This window comes from Stegostoma tigrinum, chromosome 2, assembly GCF_030684315.1.
Source record: "Stegostoma tigrinum isolate sSteTig4 chromosome 2, sSteTig4.hap1, whole genome shotgun sequence".
Classification (NCBI taxonomy): Eukaryota; Metazoa; Chordata; class Chondrichthyes; order Orectolobiformes; family Stegostomatidae; genus Stegostoma; species Stegostoma tigrinum.
The window spans coordinates 1675837-1694168 of NC_081355.1; the positions used below are offsets into that span (position 1 = coordinate 1675837).

Consider the following 18332-nt stretch of genomic DNA (forward strand, 5'->3'; position numbering starts at 1 on the left):
TTGTGTGTTGTTATCAGTGCCACACTTCAAGAAGGAAAGGAACAGACAGAAAGTGCAGAAACAGTTTGAGAAAACAATTTCAAAGTTGACGCATAAAAATAGATGTTACTGGAAATGCTCAGCAGGTCTGGCAGCATCTGTAAAGAAAAATCAGAGTTAATGTTTTGGATCTGGTGACCCTTCCTCAGTTATCAGTGACTTCTAAAGATGAGGGCACTTCATTTTGGAGGATTGCTTGGAGAGTTTGGCACTAGAGAACAGAAGGCAAAGAAAAAAATCTGATAGAAGCATGTTCTTCCATAAGGACAGAGTAAGTCATAGAATCGTAGAATCTCTATTGTGCAGAAACAGGCCAGTCAGTCTACTGAGTCCTCAGCAACCCTCCAAACAGCATACCACCTGAATGCACCTCCCTATGCTATCCCTATAACCCTACATTTCCCAAGGATAATCTAGCTTGCTTACACATTCTTGGACACCAAATGCATGGCCAATTCACCTAAACTGCACATCTTTGGACTGTGGGAGGAAAACAGAGCACTCAAAGCAAATTCACGCAGACACGGGGAGAACATGCAAACTCTACACAGATAGTTGCCCCCGAGGCTGGGGTTGAGCCTGGGTCTCTGGTGTTGTGAGTCAGCAGTGCTAACCATTGAGCCACTATGCCAAGAAACTATTTCCACTTACAAAGGTTCAAGAACATTATGGCACATATTTAAAGTGCTTTGCAAAAGAAGCAAATGCGAAGACCAAACAAAAATGATCTCTCATCTAGTGTGATTAGCCTGGAATGCACTTGCCTGTAAGTGTGGTAGAGGTAGGTTCGACTAAAGTATTCTCAACAGCATTAGCTGAATATTTATTGAGAATCAATTTGCACGGTGATGAGGAAAAAGCAGGGGAATGGCACTCATTAACGATGCTCACTCAGAGAGACAGTCAGATAAAATTTCTCTGAATGGCCTTCTTCTGCACTGTAACAACTCTGTTATTCTATGTTTGAATCTTCTGTTTTGAAATTTGCAGCAAGAGCTTAAGATAGCATATTCATGGCAAGTTCTGCTCTGGTAATCTGCAGGCTACTTTCCTAATGTAAATTTCACAAATTCAGGGAGTTCTCATTCATCTCGAGTTGGATGGCTGTGGGGATGCTCTGGTGTCCAAGGTGCTGAGATCCCAATGAGATGTTAAACCAAGGTCATGTCAATGCTTTTGGACCAAACTGTACTGTAAGAAGAACAGGGGAGTTCCCCACAGTGTGTTCTGCAGTCAATACTAATTATGAACGTTATTATAACAGATTACCTTCGTCTCATTGCTACATTGTGAGTTAAGTTCACATGACGTGTCAATACCTGACTGACTGACTGACTGACTACAAAATTGATACTTTTTATCTGTATTATTCATTACTGTACTTGGCTAAGCATTTGTAATGTCACCACATGTAATGCAATGGACCAAGTGCTGGAAAGTACGAAGACTGTAGATTCAGAGTAGTTATTTTGTTAGTGCAAACTTTTTGGGCCAAAGGACCTCTTCAGAAAATTCAATGAAGCTATGATTCTCCCTGGCCAAGAGCTACATGCAGCCTGCATTTGTCCTTCAGTTGGACCATCTGTCAGTGTCCTGGCCTGGATTTTGCACCTTAGTGTAATGATGAACTGACATCCCAGGTTAGAAATTCCAAATTATGGGCCATGACCTGAGAAGCAGTTCAGATCATGGATTCCTCATCCTCTGAGGCAGTTGTGCTATTTGCTAAATGGGGGCTTCAGTGGGGCAACCCTAGGATTGGCTCCAAATCCTCACACATAAATGTGTCAACGTTTATTTGTTTATTTTTTTTCGCCACAGTTCAGAGGAGCTGAATGCAGGAATGAGCTCCGAGCCCCCAACAGTGCTGCCGTCTATAGCTCTGCAGGAGGTGAAAAGAAATCTTTTGCAAAGATACAAAATAATTCAGGATTAATACACAAGGCTTTAGATCTTTACTGGCTGCAAAATTGTTTTAGCAACAGTGTTTTGGATTGCACATCAAAGGGTTTGCTTTTGAGCTATTTCATAAAGCTGTGACTGACATTACTCTCAATTGCAAAGGTAGTTCACTCTCAGATATAAAGCATGACAGGGGGGAAAAAAATCTGTCAGATCAAATTCCATTCCCTCATAATAAATTTCTTCTCAGTTCATCGCACAGCAGATTGGCAGGAGCCATGGTCAAATTTATGGGACCTGTCATGCACTTTCAATAGCATGAGTGTGTTTGACAGGGGGAGATACCCTGAGGTCCAAGAGGCGAGAATGTTGAGGTGGGGAGCTTTGTGCTCATGAGGCATCAATCATTTTCTCAATTGTAGAGGTCATGCCCAAATCAAAAATCAATATTATTAACACAAACACCTAAATCTACTCCATTGCTTCTTTTATTGAAGTAAACGTGATTTAATTCAAGTTAAGAACACCTTTGAGTCGTATAATAAAAACTGACACTCTTACTGGAGAGCATAAACATCTGCAGTGTTCAGAGTTCTTTGAGGCACTTCAGTTAAGGTTACAGAAAAACCTGCAGCTTTTTGTTTTCCTTATCACTTACAATTACATGGCCAAAACATTTCAAAGACACTGCACGAGCCAGCTTCTCTCCAATTTCACAACGATCAAATCTTTGTGGTACCTAATAAAACTATCTCACAGTAAAACAACAGTTGACAGAGCAAGTCACAATGGCAGCCATTCTTTTTCTTAAAAAAGAAAGACAAAAGTCATCTTGTCCTCAAATTTTCCAGACTTCAAATTTACTGTCGTTCTGTATTATTTTGTTGGCTGTTAGTTTTCTCTGGAGAATAAAGATCTGCGAGTTTTTTAAAGCGAGGTCCCCAGTTATTGAGGTAATCGTAATCCTGATCTGTGTCTGTGGGAACTGATTCCAAGGAGCTGAGCGATTCAGCTATGGAGCAGTTTCCTTCATAGACGTATGTCACCAGGGAATCATAAGGGGGTGCACTGGGATCTGCATCATTCTCCTGCACTCTCTGATTGATGAAGTCTTTGATGTCGGGATTGTTTTGGATTATGCTGGTCTGCCGCTGTGGATGGTGGGTCTCTGGCTTGACATCTCTGCGTAATTGCACATCTTCTATCAAGTCTGGTTTCCTCAGGGTGCTGATGTCAAAGGCCTGGGTGTCCTCCTCACCACCTCCTTCATCGTCATAACTGATTACGTTGTCTCTGATGTCTTCTTTCGATGTCATGCAGATCTCCTTTTTCCTTTGCCTTCTTAACGCCACAAACAGCACCACGATCACTATGAAAATTGGAGCAAGTTTAAAAAGACAGTTCAGCTTTGTTTTAAACATCAAAATATTCTGTTCAGAAAAGCTCAACTTTGTAACTGAACTAACGTTTTAACTCTGAGATCAAAAAATTTTCTTGTTAAGCAAGGATATTAAAGGACACAGGCCAAAGACAATACATGGAGTTTGGCCACAGATCAACTATGATCTCATTGAACGGCAGAACAAGATTCCTGCTCATACGTTCCTATCTACCGCATGTAAACACAACTCAGAAGTTGTCAGCATTTTATGGGGTACAATTACATTTGAAAATTCAGTTGGAGCGATTGAAAGAGCTGGGGTTAAAATTAAATTGGATTTCATCGGGATTGAGGCACTTAGAAAAGTTGAAGTGATTAAATTGTGTCTGTCAGCCTAAGTATTTGGCAGATGTTCTTTAGTCATATTACATCACCTGTGTGCAGAGGACAATCCTTGTGGGAGTATATCACTGGGACTGAACAACCTCTTGTCCCTCATTCAATTAGACAGAAAGTAGATCAGTGTCTAATCATTTTGAACCAGTTCTCCCTGTGCTAACCTAAGTTAATCTAATATGTCTGATAACATTCCCAGGAATCTTTTCCACGTAAGTCTCAGCAGTTTGAAGAACTGCTGCAGAGGAGATTCCGGTTTTTTTGTGAAAAATGTCAACGCACATAATTCATCGATAAACTTTGGCTTTGCTTGTGACAATTTCAGGTGGGTTTCTCTCTGGTTAAATCATGCCATTGTTCTCAATTTTCTCATTGTTTATTACAGTTGCCTGATATTCCCATTGTGACTGATCTAAGAACATTTCAGTATAATACACGTTTACTCAAAAAGTTGCTGTGACACCTTTAGATACTGTTTATGGTCTTAATAACATTTTAAGTATTACTTCAAAGTGTATCCTATTCCAACACTGCATGTTCGTCAGAAGCCCTGGGCATAACTGTAAAATTAGCCAGGAACACAGAACAGATGGTAACACAAGAGTCATTTATGTATTCTGTTCCTTCAATCCACTGAACTTGTAGAGACAGAGTGTCAGGAATTTTAAATTCTCATGACAATCACCTCTCTTTAAAAGCGGTTTACTGAATGCAAATATATTTATTTACATATATACATTGTCATGTATGTAGATAAATATTAAATATGAATTTAATTCAGAGTATCAAAGGATGAGGCAAACTTCTCTGTTTTTGTTGTAACAGTAGAAATATTATCATACGTTTAAATTTCCACAAAAGTCATTGATAAAAAAGAATGACAGCTTTACAACAATCTAAAAGGTTTGTATGATAAAATTAGTAGCAATTTCTTGGTTCTATTGGTAAATTCCTGAAATGATCTACATTTTAGCACAGACATTTAAGTATTTATTTCTAAGGAAACACTTCTCCAGATGCATGTGAAGAAACAAATATTATAAATGTTTCCGTGGTGAGCACTCATGCTGTTCTTCAGAACGGTTCAGAAAGTTCCAGCAAGAGGATTTATTGGCATTCCTATTTTTCATTTTAGCTGGGATGCGTGGAGTCATGGAGTTGTCCCGTACTGAAACAAGTCCTTCAGTCCAATTTGTCCATGACAACCAGATATCCTAAACTGATTCAGTCCCTTTTTCCAGCGTTTGGCCTATATCCCTTTCAACTCTTCCTGTTCATTAATCCATTTAGGTGACGTTTAAATATTGTAATTGTACCAGCCTCCACCACCTCGTTTGGTAGCTCATTCCATACACATACCACCCTGTGCATGAGAAAGTTGCCCCAAGGTCTTTTTATCCTTCCCCTCTCACCTTAAAGCTATGCCCTCTCATTTTGGACGCCCCCACCCTGGGAAAAAGACCTTGGCTACTTACTGTATCTATGTCCCTCATGATTTTATAACCCTCTGTAAGGTTAGTCTTCAGTTGCTGATACTCCGTCTCAGCTCCCTGTTCCCACTTTCTCCCCTAACCCTTTGGCCTCTTTAGCCCAGAAGATATATTTAACTCCTTCTTGGAAACATCTAATGTTTTTTGGTCTTGGCTGCCATAGTGGCAAACAATTCCGCATCCTACCTTTAGTTTCCATGAGAACTCTAAACTTTAGGTGGGATCTGTCTCAAAATACAACTGACTAAACCTAAGAAACGCAATGTCTAATGGTGTTTTAATAATAACTTACTAAACTTACAGGTAATTGACAAATCCTTTCAATTTTTGACAAAGTGTAATGATAAATAATTTGGCACTCAATATAACAACATGACATTCAGCTCAACTCACCGAGAAGTATAATGATGCAGAGCAGGATTGCTATCAGCGCTTCTGTACTCAAACCCACTGGCAAAAAGATAGCCTCTACATTGCAGGATAAGATGGTACCATCCACATCACATCCGCAGACTCGAATAGTCAATGTGTTTGTGCTGCTTTGTACAGGATAACCACTGTCTGAGACCACCACTGGAAGGAAATAGAGCTCTAGCTGCCTGCGACTGTAACCATTTCTCTTGGGTAAGATTCCAGCAGTGTTGTCTGTGATGTTACAAACATGATACAAGTAAAAAATAAGGTGCACATATTGAACTGTTTTGACAAACACTTACAATCTTGTAACACATTTATTTCCTTCAAGAGTCAATCACAGGACACGGGTGTCAATGACGAAGCCAACATTTATCACCTGTTCCTTGTTGTTCCTGAGCACATACAAATAAGATGCTGCCCCAAACCATTTAACTAATCATAATAGTGCAATGTTGTGTGAGGCTTTTCACGATTTTTCAGGTGGTATAAGGCAAGTCTATTGTACTATTGTGGATTTCTAGTAATTGCTGAGCATTAGAATCTGCAATAAGCCTGTGCAAGGTATTTTTATACAAGCTCAAGATAACTGCAGAGCAGTGAAATGACAAATGGTGTGAAGGCACAGATAAGACATTACTGGTTTTTAAGTCCACTATTACATTCCAGTCCTCCACAAGGAACATCCCTTTATTGTCTATCTCTTTATGCTTTACAGTAATGGTTTCAAACATTCATTCAAAAAGCAGCAAAAGATTAGCAAAGCCTGAATGCAGTTCAATGTGACTGCCTATTTCTGGTGATTACTGTAAGACAACTATAGCAAATGATTCTTTCAATACATTAATCTTTTTATGAGTTCAGACCAGTTCTGGGAGAAGAGGGTAACATTAAAATTTATTACAGTGCATTTTTACTCCAGTGAAGTTTTTGCCTGCAACAACTTATTAATTTGCATTGCTCAATAAATCTTAATTATTAGTTTGATTTCCAAATTTTACAGGAAGGGCTGGGAAAAATCTTATAAAATAAGCCGTATAAGAGATCATTTCTTTGCAGATTACAATAAATGTTTTAATCCTATCTTTGTGGCATACTTGACTCCTGAGATACCGAGTAACATGGCAGCTGCACGAGCTGCAACAGTTAAGAAGATATTATAAAATTATGGGTCATTGCTCATATGTAGGCTCTGAAAAATTTAGCTAGGCAAAATTTGCCCTTTCCTCTTGAGAACACACTGCAAGAGAATAGTGTAAATTGCCTGAACAGATTGAGCCAGAATACAATATTATATCAATCGCAGAAACATGTATTTGCATAACAATTGTAAAAGAGATGCCTTTGCAGCTCTGAATATTTTTCTGATATGATTTTAACTTTGAATACATTTACTGTCACATATTCCTTTCATAAACTAATTTCTGTGAAGAGATTCAGCACAGGAAACATTAGGCACTAGAGAAGTAATTACTTATTCCACCTTGATTGGTTTTGGTGAGGAAATCGCCCAATTTGCAGCCACATTCTACATATTATGTAACCCTTCTCACTTCTTATCATGCTACTCTCATACAACCTCTTTAAATTGAACTGAACTGTTTATGAAACAGTTGACATTCAGTAATAATATTGATAATAATATTTTGCTGTTGCTAATTCATAAGCTGAAAATTATTAATGGGAAAAGTTTAACCATTGCTGTTGGTTAAATAAATTAATGTCAGAAGTTAAAGGAGTAGCAGAATGTCAGTCAAATGTAGCAACAAATCATGATCTGCTATGAACAGTTCGTTCAGACACGATTCAGCAAAGATGCATCATTTTGTCTTTTGAAGACTATCACAATTTGTTAATATCTGATTAAGACTCATTACCTCAGTCTACAGGGCTGTCTTAGGGAGAGGAAGCTCAAAGATTTAAATGAGAAATAATATTGAATTGACAACAAAATGGTTAAACTATGATAAAAAAAACACCCAGAGGTCAACTTAAGGAGCCCGATGAAACTGTTCTAACCAATATTTTTGGCTGTGCTTATCAATGTGAATCATGATTCTGTGGTAGTATTCTCACCTCTGAGTTGGCATGTCATGCGTATTAAAGCTACTCCAGAGTCAGCAAAAGGTGATAGACTGGGTTCCCAAACCACTTGGGGCTCTTTAATATTGCAAGTGCAGCTCCCAACCTTTCCAATTGAAACTCCTCAACATGAAAAGGTGTTTAAAATAAATTCAAGGAGAGTAAGAGCCATACTTTTACAGTGGGGATGGAAGATTAATCATTATGTCACACTTCAAATAGCTGTATTAATGACAAAATTAACTTCCTTAACCATCTAAGGCACAAGACAGGGGTGTTAAAGAATACTAAGTAAAAACTGAAAGAACTACGGATGCTGTAAATCGGAAACAGAAGCAGAAACTGCTTGAAAAGCTGAACAGTTCTGGAAGCATCTGTGGAAAGAAATCAGGGCTAACACTTTGGGTCACTGGCCCTTCCTTAGAACACCCAAAATGTTAACTCTGACTTCTTTCCACAGATGCTGCCAGACCTGCTAAGCTTTTCCAGCAATTTCTGTTTTGGTTGTCTGTGCGTGACCAAATACACTCCACTCGCCTGGATGGGTGCAGCACAAAATGGCACTCAAGAATGTGACATCATCCAGGAAAAGCATTATATCTACATTCATCTACTCCCTCCATCAGTGACTCTCAATAGCAGCAGTGTGTGCCGTCTCCAAGGTGCCCTGCAGAAATTCACCAAGGCTCCTTGGTCAACACCTTCCAAACCCATAACCACTTCCAACCAGAAGGACAAGGGCAGCAGATACATGGGAACACCATCACAGGCCAGTCTTCCTCCAAGCCACTCACCATCCTGACTTGGAAATATATTGCTGCACTTTCACTGTTGCTGAGTCGAAATCTTGGAATTCCCTACCTAACAGTATGTGGGTTGACCTAGAGCATGTGGAAAGCAAGTTCAATTGGATAGTTCACCGCCACCTTCTCAAAGGCAGCTAGGAACAGACAGGTAAATGCTGGCCCAGACAGAGATGCCTATATTCATGAGTGACCAAATAAAAATCATGTTTGAAAAAAAACCTGCTTGATTAGTATAGCTACGGCAGGGTCTGTGAAATACATCTAATGTTTGCAATCATTAGTGTTTCTGATATAACTGAGATGAAAATTACTCTGAAAGGCACGAGTAAAGCTATTTTTATGTCAACAGTGAATTGCCAAATAAAATGTTTATATCTATGCCTACAAAAATTAAAGTTTGTTTTAAAGATGACTTTAGTGACAAAATTGATTTTTAAAGTATGTGATAATTCAGCTAGGTTTATGGTAACTTTGTTTTTTTTAACATCATAAATAAAACACAAGCATTTTTATCTTAGATAACAAAGTGTGAAGCTGGATGAACACAGCAGGCCAAGCAGCATCTCAGGAGCACAAAAGCTGACGTTTCGGGCCTAGACCCTTCTTCAGAGAGGGGGATGGGGTGAGGGTTCTGGAATAAATAGGGAGAGAGGGGGAGGCGGACCGAAGATGGAGAGAAAAGAAGACAGGTGGAGAGGAGAGTATAGGTGGGGAGGTGGGGAGGGGATAGGTCAGTCCAGGGAAGATGGACAGGTCAAGGAGGTGCGAAGAGGTTAGTAGGTAGGAGATAGAGGTGCGGCTTGGGGTGGGAGGAAGGGATAGGTGAGAGGAAGAACAGGTTAGGGAGGTAGAGACAGGCTGGACTGCTTTAGGGATGCAGTGGGTGGAGGGGAAGAGCTGGGCTGGTTGTGTGGTGCAGTGGGGGGAGGGGACGAGCTGGGCTGGTTTTGGGATGCAGTGGGGGAAGGGGAGATTTTGAAGCTGGTGAAGTCCACATTGATACCATTGGGCTGTAGGGTTCCCAAGCAGAATATGAGTTGCTGTTCCTGCAACCTTCGGGTGGCATCATTGTGGCACTGCAGGAGGCCCATGTTGGACATGTCATCTAAAGAATGGGACGGGGAGTGGAAATGGTTTGCGACTGGGAGGTGCAGTTGTTTATTGTGAACCGAGCGGAGGTGTTCTGCAAAGCGGTCCCCAAGCCTCCTCTTGGTTTCCGCAATGTACAGAAAGCCACACCGGGTACAATGGATGCAGTGTACCACATTGGCAGATGTGCAGGTGAAACTCTGCTTAATATGGAAAGTCATCTTGGGGCCTGGGATAGGGGTGACGGAGCAGGTGTGGGGGCAAGTGTAGCATTTCCTGCGGTTGCAGGGGAAGGTACCGGTTGTGGTGGGGTTGGAGGGCAGTGTGGAGCGAACAAGGGAGTCACGGAGAGAGTGGTCTCTCCTGAAAGCAGACAGGGGTGGGGATGGAAAAATGTCTTGGGTGGTGGGGTCGGATTGTAGATGGCGGAAGTGTCGGAGGATGATGCGTTGTATCCGGAGGTTGGTGGGGTGGTGTGTGAGAACGAGGGGGATCCTCTTTGGGCGGTTGTGGCGGGGGCGGGGTGTGAGGGATGTGTTGCGGGAAATGCGGGAGACGTGGTCAAGGGCATTCTCAACCACTGTGGGGGGAAAGTTGCGGTCCTTGAAGAACTTGGACATCTGGGATGTGCGGGAGTGGAATGCCTCATCTTGGGAGCAGATGCGGCGGAGGCGGAGGAATTGGGAACAGGGGAAGGAATTTTTGCAGGAGGGTGGGTTGGAGGAGGTGTATTCTAGGTAGCTGTGGGAGTCGGTGGGCTTGAAATGGACATCAGTTACAAACTGGTTGCCTGAGATGGAGACTGCGAGGTCCAGGAAAGTGAGGGATGTGCTGGAGATGGCCCAGGTGAACTGAAGGTTGGGGTGGAAGGTGTTGGTGAAGTGGATGAACTGTTCGAGCTCCTCTGGGGAGCAAGAGGCGGCACCGATACAGTCATCAATGTACCGGAGGAAGAGGTGGGGTTTGGGGCCTGTGTAGGTGCGGAAGAGGGACTGTTCCACGTAACCTACAACGAGGCAGGCATAGCTGGGGCCCATGCGGGTGCCCATGACTTTCCATATTAAGCAGAGATTCACCTGCACATCTGCCAATGTGGTATACTGCATCCATTGTACCCGGTGTGGCTTCCTCTACATTGGGGAAACCAAGCGGAGGCTTGGGGACCGCTTTGCAGAACACCTCCGCTCGGTTCTCAATAAACAACTGCACCTCCCAGTTGCAAACCATTTCCACTCCCCCTCCCATTCTTTAGATGACATGTCCATCATGGGCCTCCTGCAGTGCCACAATGATGCCACCCGAAGGTTGCAGGAACAGCAACTCATATTCCACTTGGGAACCCTGCAGCCCAATGGTATCAATGTGGACTTCACCAGCTTCAAAATCTCCCCTTCCCCCGCCACATCCCAAAGCCAGCCCAGCTCGTCCCCTCCCCCCACTGCACCACACAACCAGCCCAGCACTTCCCCTCCCCCCACTGCATCCCAAAACCAGTCCAACCTGTCTCTGCTTCCCTAACCTGTACTTCCTCTCACCCATCCCTTCCTCCCACTCCAAGCCGCACCTCCATCTCCTACCTACTAACCTCATCCCACCTCCTTGACCTGTCCGTCTTCCCTGGACTGACCTATCCCCTCCCTACCTCCCTACCTATACTATCCTCTCCACCTATCTTCTTTTCTCTCCATCTTTGGTCCGCCTCCCCCTCTCTCCCTATTTATTCCAGAACCCTCACCCCATCCCCCTCTCTGATGAAGGGTCTAGGCCCGAAACGTCAGCTTTTGTGCTCCTGAGATGCTGCTTGGCCTGCTGTGTTCATCCAGCTTCACACTTTATTATCTTGGATTCTCTAGCATCTGCAGTTCCCATTATCACTGATACATTTTTATCTTTTGTGTTCAATTTAAGCATTCCAGAATTGACTTGGCAACGGTTCAGTATTTGGTCCAGTACTGCTGATTTTCTTATTACTTTTTTAATCCCAATGGCTTTTTTTTTCAAATTTTAGGCAACTTTATTCAAAGGCTCTTCAGCCAAGAGAAATTGCCAACACTGAACACAGGTTGACTGTTCAGTGCAGTATTGAGAGATGGCAGTACTGTATGTGGTAAGTTAAATCAAGGACGTTGCTACCCTTTTCAGTGAATATCTGTGAATTGTTTGATGGAGAAGCAATGCCCAGTCGATTAAGTCTACGTACAGAAAAATGAATCCTGAGGAAGAGTGACCCTTGAGCCTGCCTGGCCATTCAATATGTTCACAGCTGATCTGATTATCCCATGCTCCTGTTTAGCCCTAATAACCTTACACCCCTTTGCTTATTGGGCTGTGTCTGCCTGAGAAAATATTCAAAGACAATGTTTCCATTGCCTTTTGAGAGGAAGAGAGTTCCAAAGACTCACACTCTCTCTGTGAGAAAAAAAATTCTCCTCATCTATGTCTTCAATGGCAAGACATTATATTTAAACAGTGACACGAACCACTTTATCCTCCACACCCAACCCCCTGCTCTCATCACCCCCCCCATCCCCACCCCAGACGAAACAGAAAAAAAAACCTGCAGATGCTGGGAATCTGAAACAAAAACAGAAATTGCTGCAAAACCTCAGGAGGGTACGGTGACCCTTCTTCCGGACAAGACCTGAAAAGTCAAGTCTGCTTTCTTTCCATGGGTGCTGTCAGACCTGCTGAGTTTTTCCAGCAATTTCTGTTTTTTTTTAACCCCCAGTTCTAGAATCTCCCATAACAGGAAATACACTCTCCATTTCCGCTTTGTCAAGACTCTACAGGATCTATTCTGATGAAGGGTGACTGGATGTGAAATATTAACTCTCTTTCTCTCTATGGATGCTGCCAGACCTGCTGAGCTTGTCCCACCATAGTCTAAACTGCAAGCTTAGCCTGTCCATCCTTTCATCAGCAGGCAACCCACCTTCTCCAGTATTAATTTCATAAATCTTTCCTGAACTGATTCTAATATATTTGAATCCTTTACTAAGTAATGAGACTAACACTGTGCGCAGCACTCCACACATACCACCACCATGTATTCTTAATCAACATCTCAGGGAAGATTTTCAGAGAGATAATGATTATTGTCATTATGGTGTTGGGAATAAAATTAATGGGTTCAGAGCAACCAACTTCAGAGTATTATATTTCCGGCCCCATCTGCCCCAGGATGACAACTGCTTTAAATAAGCTTGAAATCTTTCTGAATATGCTATTTGGTGAAATGAGGGCTGTTTTTGATCCTCTCACCAAATTTGACAGAAACTGGCAGAACATCAGTAATCTTTAAAGGGACAGTCAGGGGCTGCCAATGAAACAAACCATTCACTTTCATTTAGTCTGGCATGTACAGTCATAGAGCCATTTCGAATGGAAACAGACCATTCAGTCCAACTAGTCTGCGCCAACTATTTTTCCAAACTAAACTGGTCTCAATGGCCTGCACTTGGCTATATCCCTCCAAAACTTTCCTATTCATCTGCTTATCCAAATGTATTTTAAATGTTGTAACTGTCCCTGCTTCCACCACTTCCTCCAGAAGTTCATTCCACACACTTCCTGTGTAAAAGTGTTGCCCCTCATGTCCTTTTTAAATCTTTCTCCTCGCACCTTAAAAGTACACTCCCTCGTTTTAAACTCCCCACCTTAACGGAAAAGACACCTGACATTTACCTAATCTATGCCCCTCATGATTTTATAAACCTCTATAAGGTCACGCATCAACCTTCCAGTGGAAAAAGTCCCGGCCTATTCAAGCTGTTTTTATAACTCAAATCTTCCATTCGCAGCAATGTCCTGATTTCTCTCCACAGATGCTGACAGACTGGTTGAGATTTTCCAGAAATTTCTGTTTTTGTGTCAGATTTCGACCATGCACAGTCCTTCCAGTTTATACTTCATTCACTTTCGGTATTACGGGGAAGTCACCAGAAATATGTATGGCCCACCTGTCTCCACAACAGTTACCATTCCATACCAGTCTTCTCCTGATCCTAGCCCCTCACTTACAGTCCACACAGCCTCCCCCGTCCATCCAGCTCAACTCTCCCTATCTCCTTTCGAAAGAACTTGGTATCCCATCACCAAGTCACCCCTTATTTATACATCGAGAGTCCTTCCCTCAGAACCAGCTCTCAGAGTGAACAAAGCCTCTGACACTCCTGTTTATATCTGTCAGCCAGGGCTGCCTGATTGGAACAGATTAACAGCCCCAGTCAGGGAACTCATATTCTGTGAGGTCCGCCTGTTTCAGCCTTGTTACAATCAATACGCACTCAAGGGCCTTCTTACAAGAGTTCTCTACCTTAGATCCTATAAAGTAATCTGTCTCGGGTGACTACTTCAGATCTGAGGTTTTATAGTTTTAGCAAACAAGGCCAATGCTCAGTACTGCAGGTGGGGCATCAGCTTAACCCCTGAGCTGCAAGACTTAGGTCAATATCTTGTGAGAGGGCATACCATTTTGTACCTGCTTCATCTACCATTCAGATTTCTCAGCCATTATCAGATGTTGTTTCCTGTTGGATTTTGCTGTGCATAATTTGGCACTTTTTTGTCTACTGTACGATAAAGACTATAGTTCAAAAACTATCATACTGGTTTGGAAGCAGGAGAAGGTTCTGAGGTTATGAAATGTTCCTTCAGACCTCCTGCAGAACTGCAATCATCCCCTCAACATAAATGGTCATATCACACACTTTGAGTAATTTGTATGATTAATTCTGATACAATTGCAAAACAACTTCTCTCAGTTATTTTATGAGGTTAATGGCCCTTCTAAAATCACTAATGTTGCAAAAACAGTTTCAAAGCACAAGCATTTTATCAGACTGCTAGCTAAGTGTTGCAGTTAGCAATAATGAAAGAGGAATGATCAATAAATATCATCTGAAATCAACTGAATGGAACAATGTCTCTCAACATGTGGCCCAAAAGAGCAACATGTAATCGAGCGAATATTTAGCAGCTTGGATTCCATGAGTTGTGCCTCTCAGTCGGTGATTTTCAAAGCATTAAAGAGAATGAAGGTAAGATGGATTTCACAACCTGAAACTTCCATTCAGAAGCAGTATTGATGAATATTTTGGAAGGACTTACAGGCTCCTCAATAAGAATTGATCATTTGGGATTGTCACTGTCAGTTCAATGAAGCTGAAGAATCTTGAGTCATAAGGTTTGTCACCATGATTCTTGCCTATTCTTGATTATTAAATCACAACTGGGAGTTGCTATTGAACAAAAACTGACTCTATGTGCCATATAAATGCTGTAGTTTCAAGAAAAGATCAGATGCTGAGAATGCTGCAGTCAGTAACTCGCCTCCTGACTCCCCAAAGCCTGTTCTCCATCTACAAGGTACGAGTCAGAAGTGTGATGGAGTACTCCCCTTTTGCCTGGATATGTGAGGCTCCAACACCACTCAAGGAGCTTGATCCCATCCAAGGCAAAGCAGCCCACTTGACTGGCATCACATCCATAGATACTTGCTCGCTCGATCACTAATTCTCAGTAGCAGCGGCATGTACCATCTCCGAGATGCACTGAAGGAGTTCACCAAGGTTCTTGACACAGCACCATTCATACCCATGAGCTTGCTGATTGAGTACAAAATTGGTTTGACAGTAGGAGTCAGAAGGTGGTGGTGGAGGGTTGCATTTCAGGCTAGAGGTCTGTAACCAATGGTTTTCCGCAGGATTGGTCCACTTTGGTTTGTCATTTATATAAACAATTTGGATGAAAATTTATTTTTGTGGGTTAGCAAGGTCATGGATGGCAGTAATATTGGTGAAATGGTCAATAATGAAGAAGGTTATCTAAGATTACAAAGAGGCCTTGATCAATTGAGTCAGTCAGCTGAGGAATGGCAGATGGAGTTTAATTTGGATAAATGCAAGGTATTTTCTTTTAGGAAAACAGACAAGGGCAGGACTTTGACAGTTAATGGTAGAACTCTGGCAGTGTTATCAAACAGGAAAAGCAAGGGATTAAGGAACATAGTTCTTTCAAAGTTACATCACAGGTAGACAGGGTGGTTAGGAAGGCATTTAGCACACTTGTCTTCATTGCTGAGGCCACTGAGTATAGGAGTTGAGATGCCATTGTTGATGTTGTACAGGATGTTAGTGAGGCCAGTCTTGGAGTACTGTGTACAGTTCTGGTCACCCCGCTGTGGAAGGATATTATTAATTGGAGAGGGTTCAGAAATGATTTACCAAGATATTGCTGAGATTGGAGGGTTTGAGTTAAAAGAAGAGGCTGAGCAGGCTGGGACTTTTTCACTGGAGCATAGGAGATTGAGGGGTGAGCTTACAGAGGTTTATAAAATCATGACAGGAATAGATAAAGTGAATAACAAATATCTTTTTCCCTGAAGTGGGTGAGTTCAACACCCAGGGGGGCATATTCTTAAAGTGAGTGGAGAAGGATTTAAAAGGGGCCTGACGGGTAACCTTTTCGTAGAGAGAGTGGCTTGTGTGTGGAATGAACTTTCAGAGGAAGTGCTGGATGCAGGTACTGTTACAGTATTTAAAAGACATATGGGCAGGTACATGAATAGGAAAGCTTTAGAGGGATATGGGCCAAATGCAGACAAGTGGGATTAGTTCAGTTTGGGAAAATTAGTTGGCATGGACGAATGGGACTGAAGGGTCTGTTTCCATGCTGTAAGACTCTAAGATTCCATCACTCTGTGTTTCTAGAAAGGTAAAGGCATCAGACACATGGGAACACCACCATCTGAAAGTTCCTCTCCAAGCCACACCCTGTCCTGACTTAGAAATATATCACTGATAATGGGAACTGCAGATGCTGGAGAATCCAAGATAATAAAATGTGAGGCTGGATGAACACAGCAGGCCCAGCAGCATCTCAGGAGCACAAAAGCTGACGTTTCGGGCCTAGACCCTTCATCAGAGAGGGGGACGGGGTGAGGGCTCTGGAATAAATAGGGAGAGAGGGGGAGGCGGACCGAAGATGGGGAGAAAAGAAGATAGGTGGAGAGGAGAGTATAGGTGGGGAGGTGGGGAGAGGATAGGTCAGCCCGGGGAAGACAGATAGGTCAAGGAGGTGGGATGAGGTTAGTAGGTAGGAGATTGAGGTGTGGCTTGGGGTGGGAGGAAGGGATGGGTGAGAGGACGAACAGGTTAGGGAGGCAGAGACAGGTTGGACTGGTTTTGGGATGCAGTGGGTGGAGGGGAAGAGCTGGGCTGGTTGTGTGATGCAGTGGGGGGAGGGGTCGAGCTGGGCTGGTTTTGGGATGCGGTGGGGGAAGGGGAGATTTTGAAGCTGGTGAAGTCCACATTGATACCATTGGGCTGCAGGGTTCCCAAGCAGAATATGAGTTGCTGTTCCTGCAACCTTCGGGTGGCATCATTGTGGCACTGCAGGAGGCCCATGATGGACATGTCATCTAAAGAATGGGAGGGGGAGTGGAAATGGTTCGCGACTGGGAGGTGCAGTTGTTTGTTGCGAACTGAGCGGAGGTGTTCTGCAAAGCGGTCCCCAAGCCTCCGCTTGGTTTCCCCAATGTAGAGGAAGCCACACCGGGTACAGTGGATACAGTATACCACACTGGCAGATGTGCAGGTGAACCTCTGCTTAATATGGAAAGTCATCTTGGGGCCTGGGAACATATCACCATTCCTTTCGTGTCGCTGGGTCAGAATCCTGGAATTTCCTCCAAAAAGGGGACTGTGAGTCATCCACAGCACATGGAGTGCAGTGGTTCAAGAATGCACCTCACCACAGCCTTCCCCAGTGTAATGTATGGTGGGGAATAAATGCTGGTCTAGCTTGCAACACCCAGGTTCCATGAAGATATTTTTTAAAGGTAACTTATCAGATTGTAACATCAATTCCATATTCTTACTTACTCCCTATAATCTTCACCACCTGCTTTGCAAGAGTGTTTTAACTTCTGGTTTAACAATATTCAAAAAACACAATTTTTCAGAACTCCCTAAATTCTGCATCTGTAACGGTTCTAACTGATTGGAAAACAACAAATGCAGCTCCTGCACTCACGAGGGGACAGATACAAAAAAAAGGAAACTGTAAGCTGATTATCCTAACATCTATTATGGAGAAAATGTAATAATCTATTACTGAGGAGATTGCATGTCAGTACTTTGAAAATCTTAACACAATCAGGGAAAAGCAATTTGGCTTTGTGAAGGGGAATTAATGATATAGTAAAAGTATTTTTTTGAAGAACTAGCAAGAAAAGCATACAGAGGTGTGCCTGGAAATATGTTGTACTTGGAATTACAAAGGTATCATATCAAATTTTCCTGCAAAAACTTTGAAATTTATGGTGTAGCGGGTCACATATTAGATTGGAATAGGATTGATTAGCTTAACAAGAAACAGACAGTGGATATAAATGAATTATTTTCAAATGAGTAAGCTATAATTAATGGAGTGCTAATTTAACCTTAGGACCTCAACTGTTTACAATCTATAGCAATGATTCAGTTGAATAGACTAAAAGTGTGGTTGCTAAATTAGCAGATAACGCAAAGACAGGTAAGAAAGCTTGTTGTGAACAAGATATGAAGAGGTTGCACGTGAATACAGGCAGGTTAAAATAATGTGCTAAAAAGTGGAACTAGAGTGTAATGTCAAAAACGTATAATTGTCAACTTTGGTCAAACAAATAGAGAAGTATGATATTATTTAAATGTACAATGATTCCCAAACTCTGGGGTTCAGAGGGGCCTGGGT

At 42.4% G+C, this 18332-nt stretch overlaps 1 protein-coding gene across 4 annotated transcripts in view; it reads right to left on the bottom strand.

Moving 5' to 3' along the window:
* Positions 1-2460: 2460 nt before the first annotated feature.
* LOC125447799 (cadherin-12-like) overlaps positions 2461-18332 on the bottom strand; it is a 646081-nt gene continuing 630209 nt past the window's right edge. For all 4 annotated transcript variants that reach the window (XM_059641207.1, XM_059641199.1, XM_059641205.1 and 1 more), the window contains exons 11-12: positions 5602-5853; positions 2461-3310 (exon numbers count right to left, since the gene is read on the bottom strand). In XM_059641207.1, the coding sequence (XP_059497190.1) occupies positions 2802-3310; positions 5602-5853 (761 nt within the window). In that variant the 3' untranslated portion in view covers positions 2461-2801. The remainder of the gene's footprint in view (positions 3311-5601; positions 5854-18332) is intronic.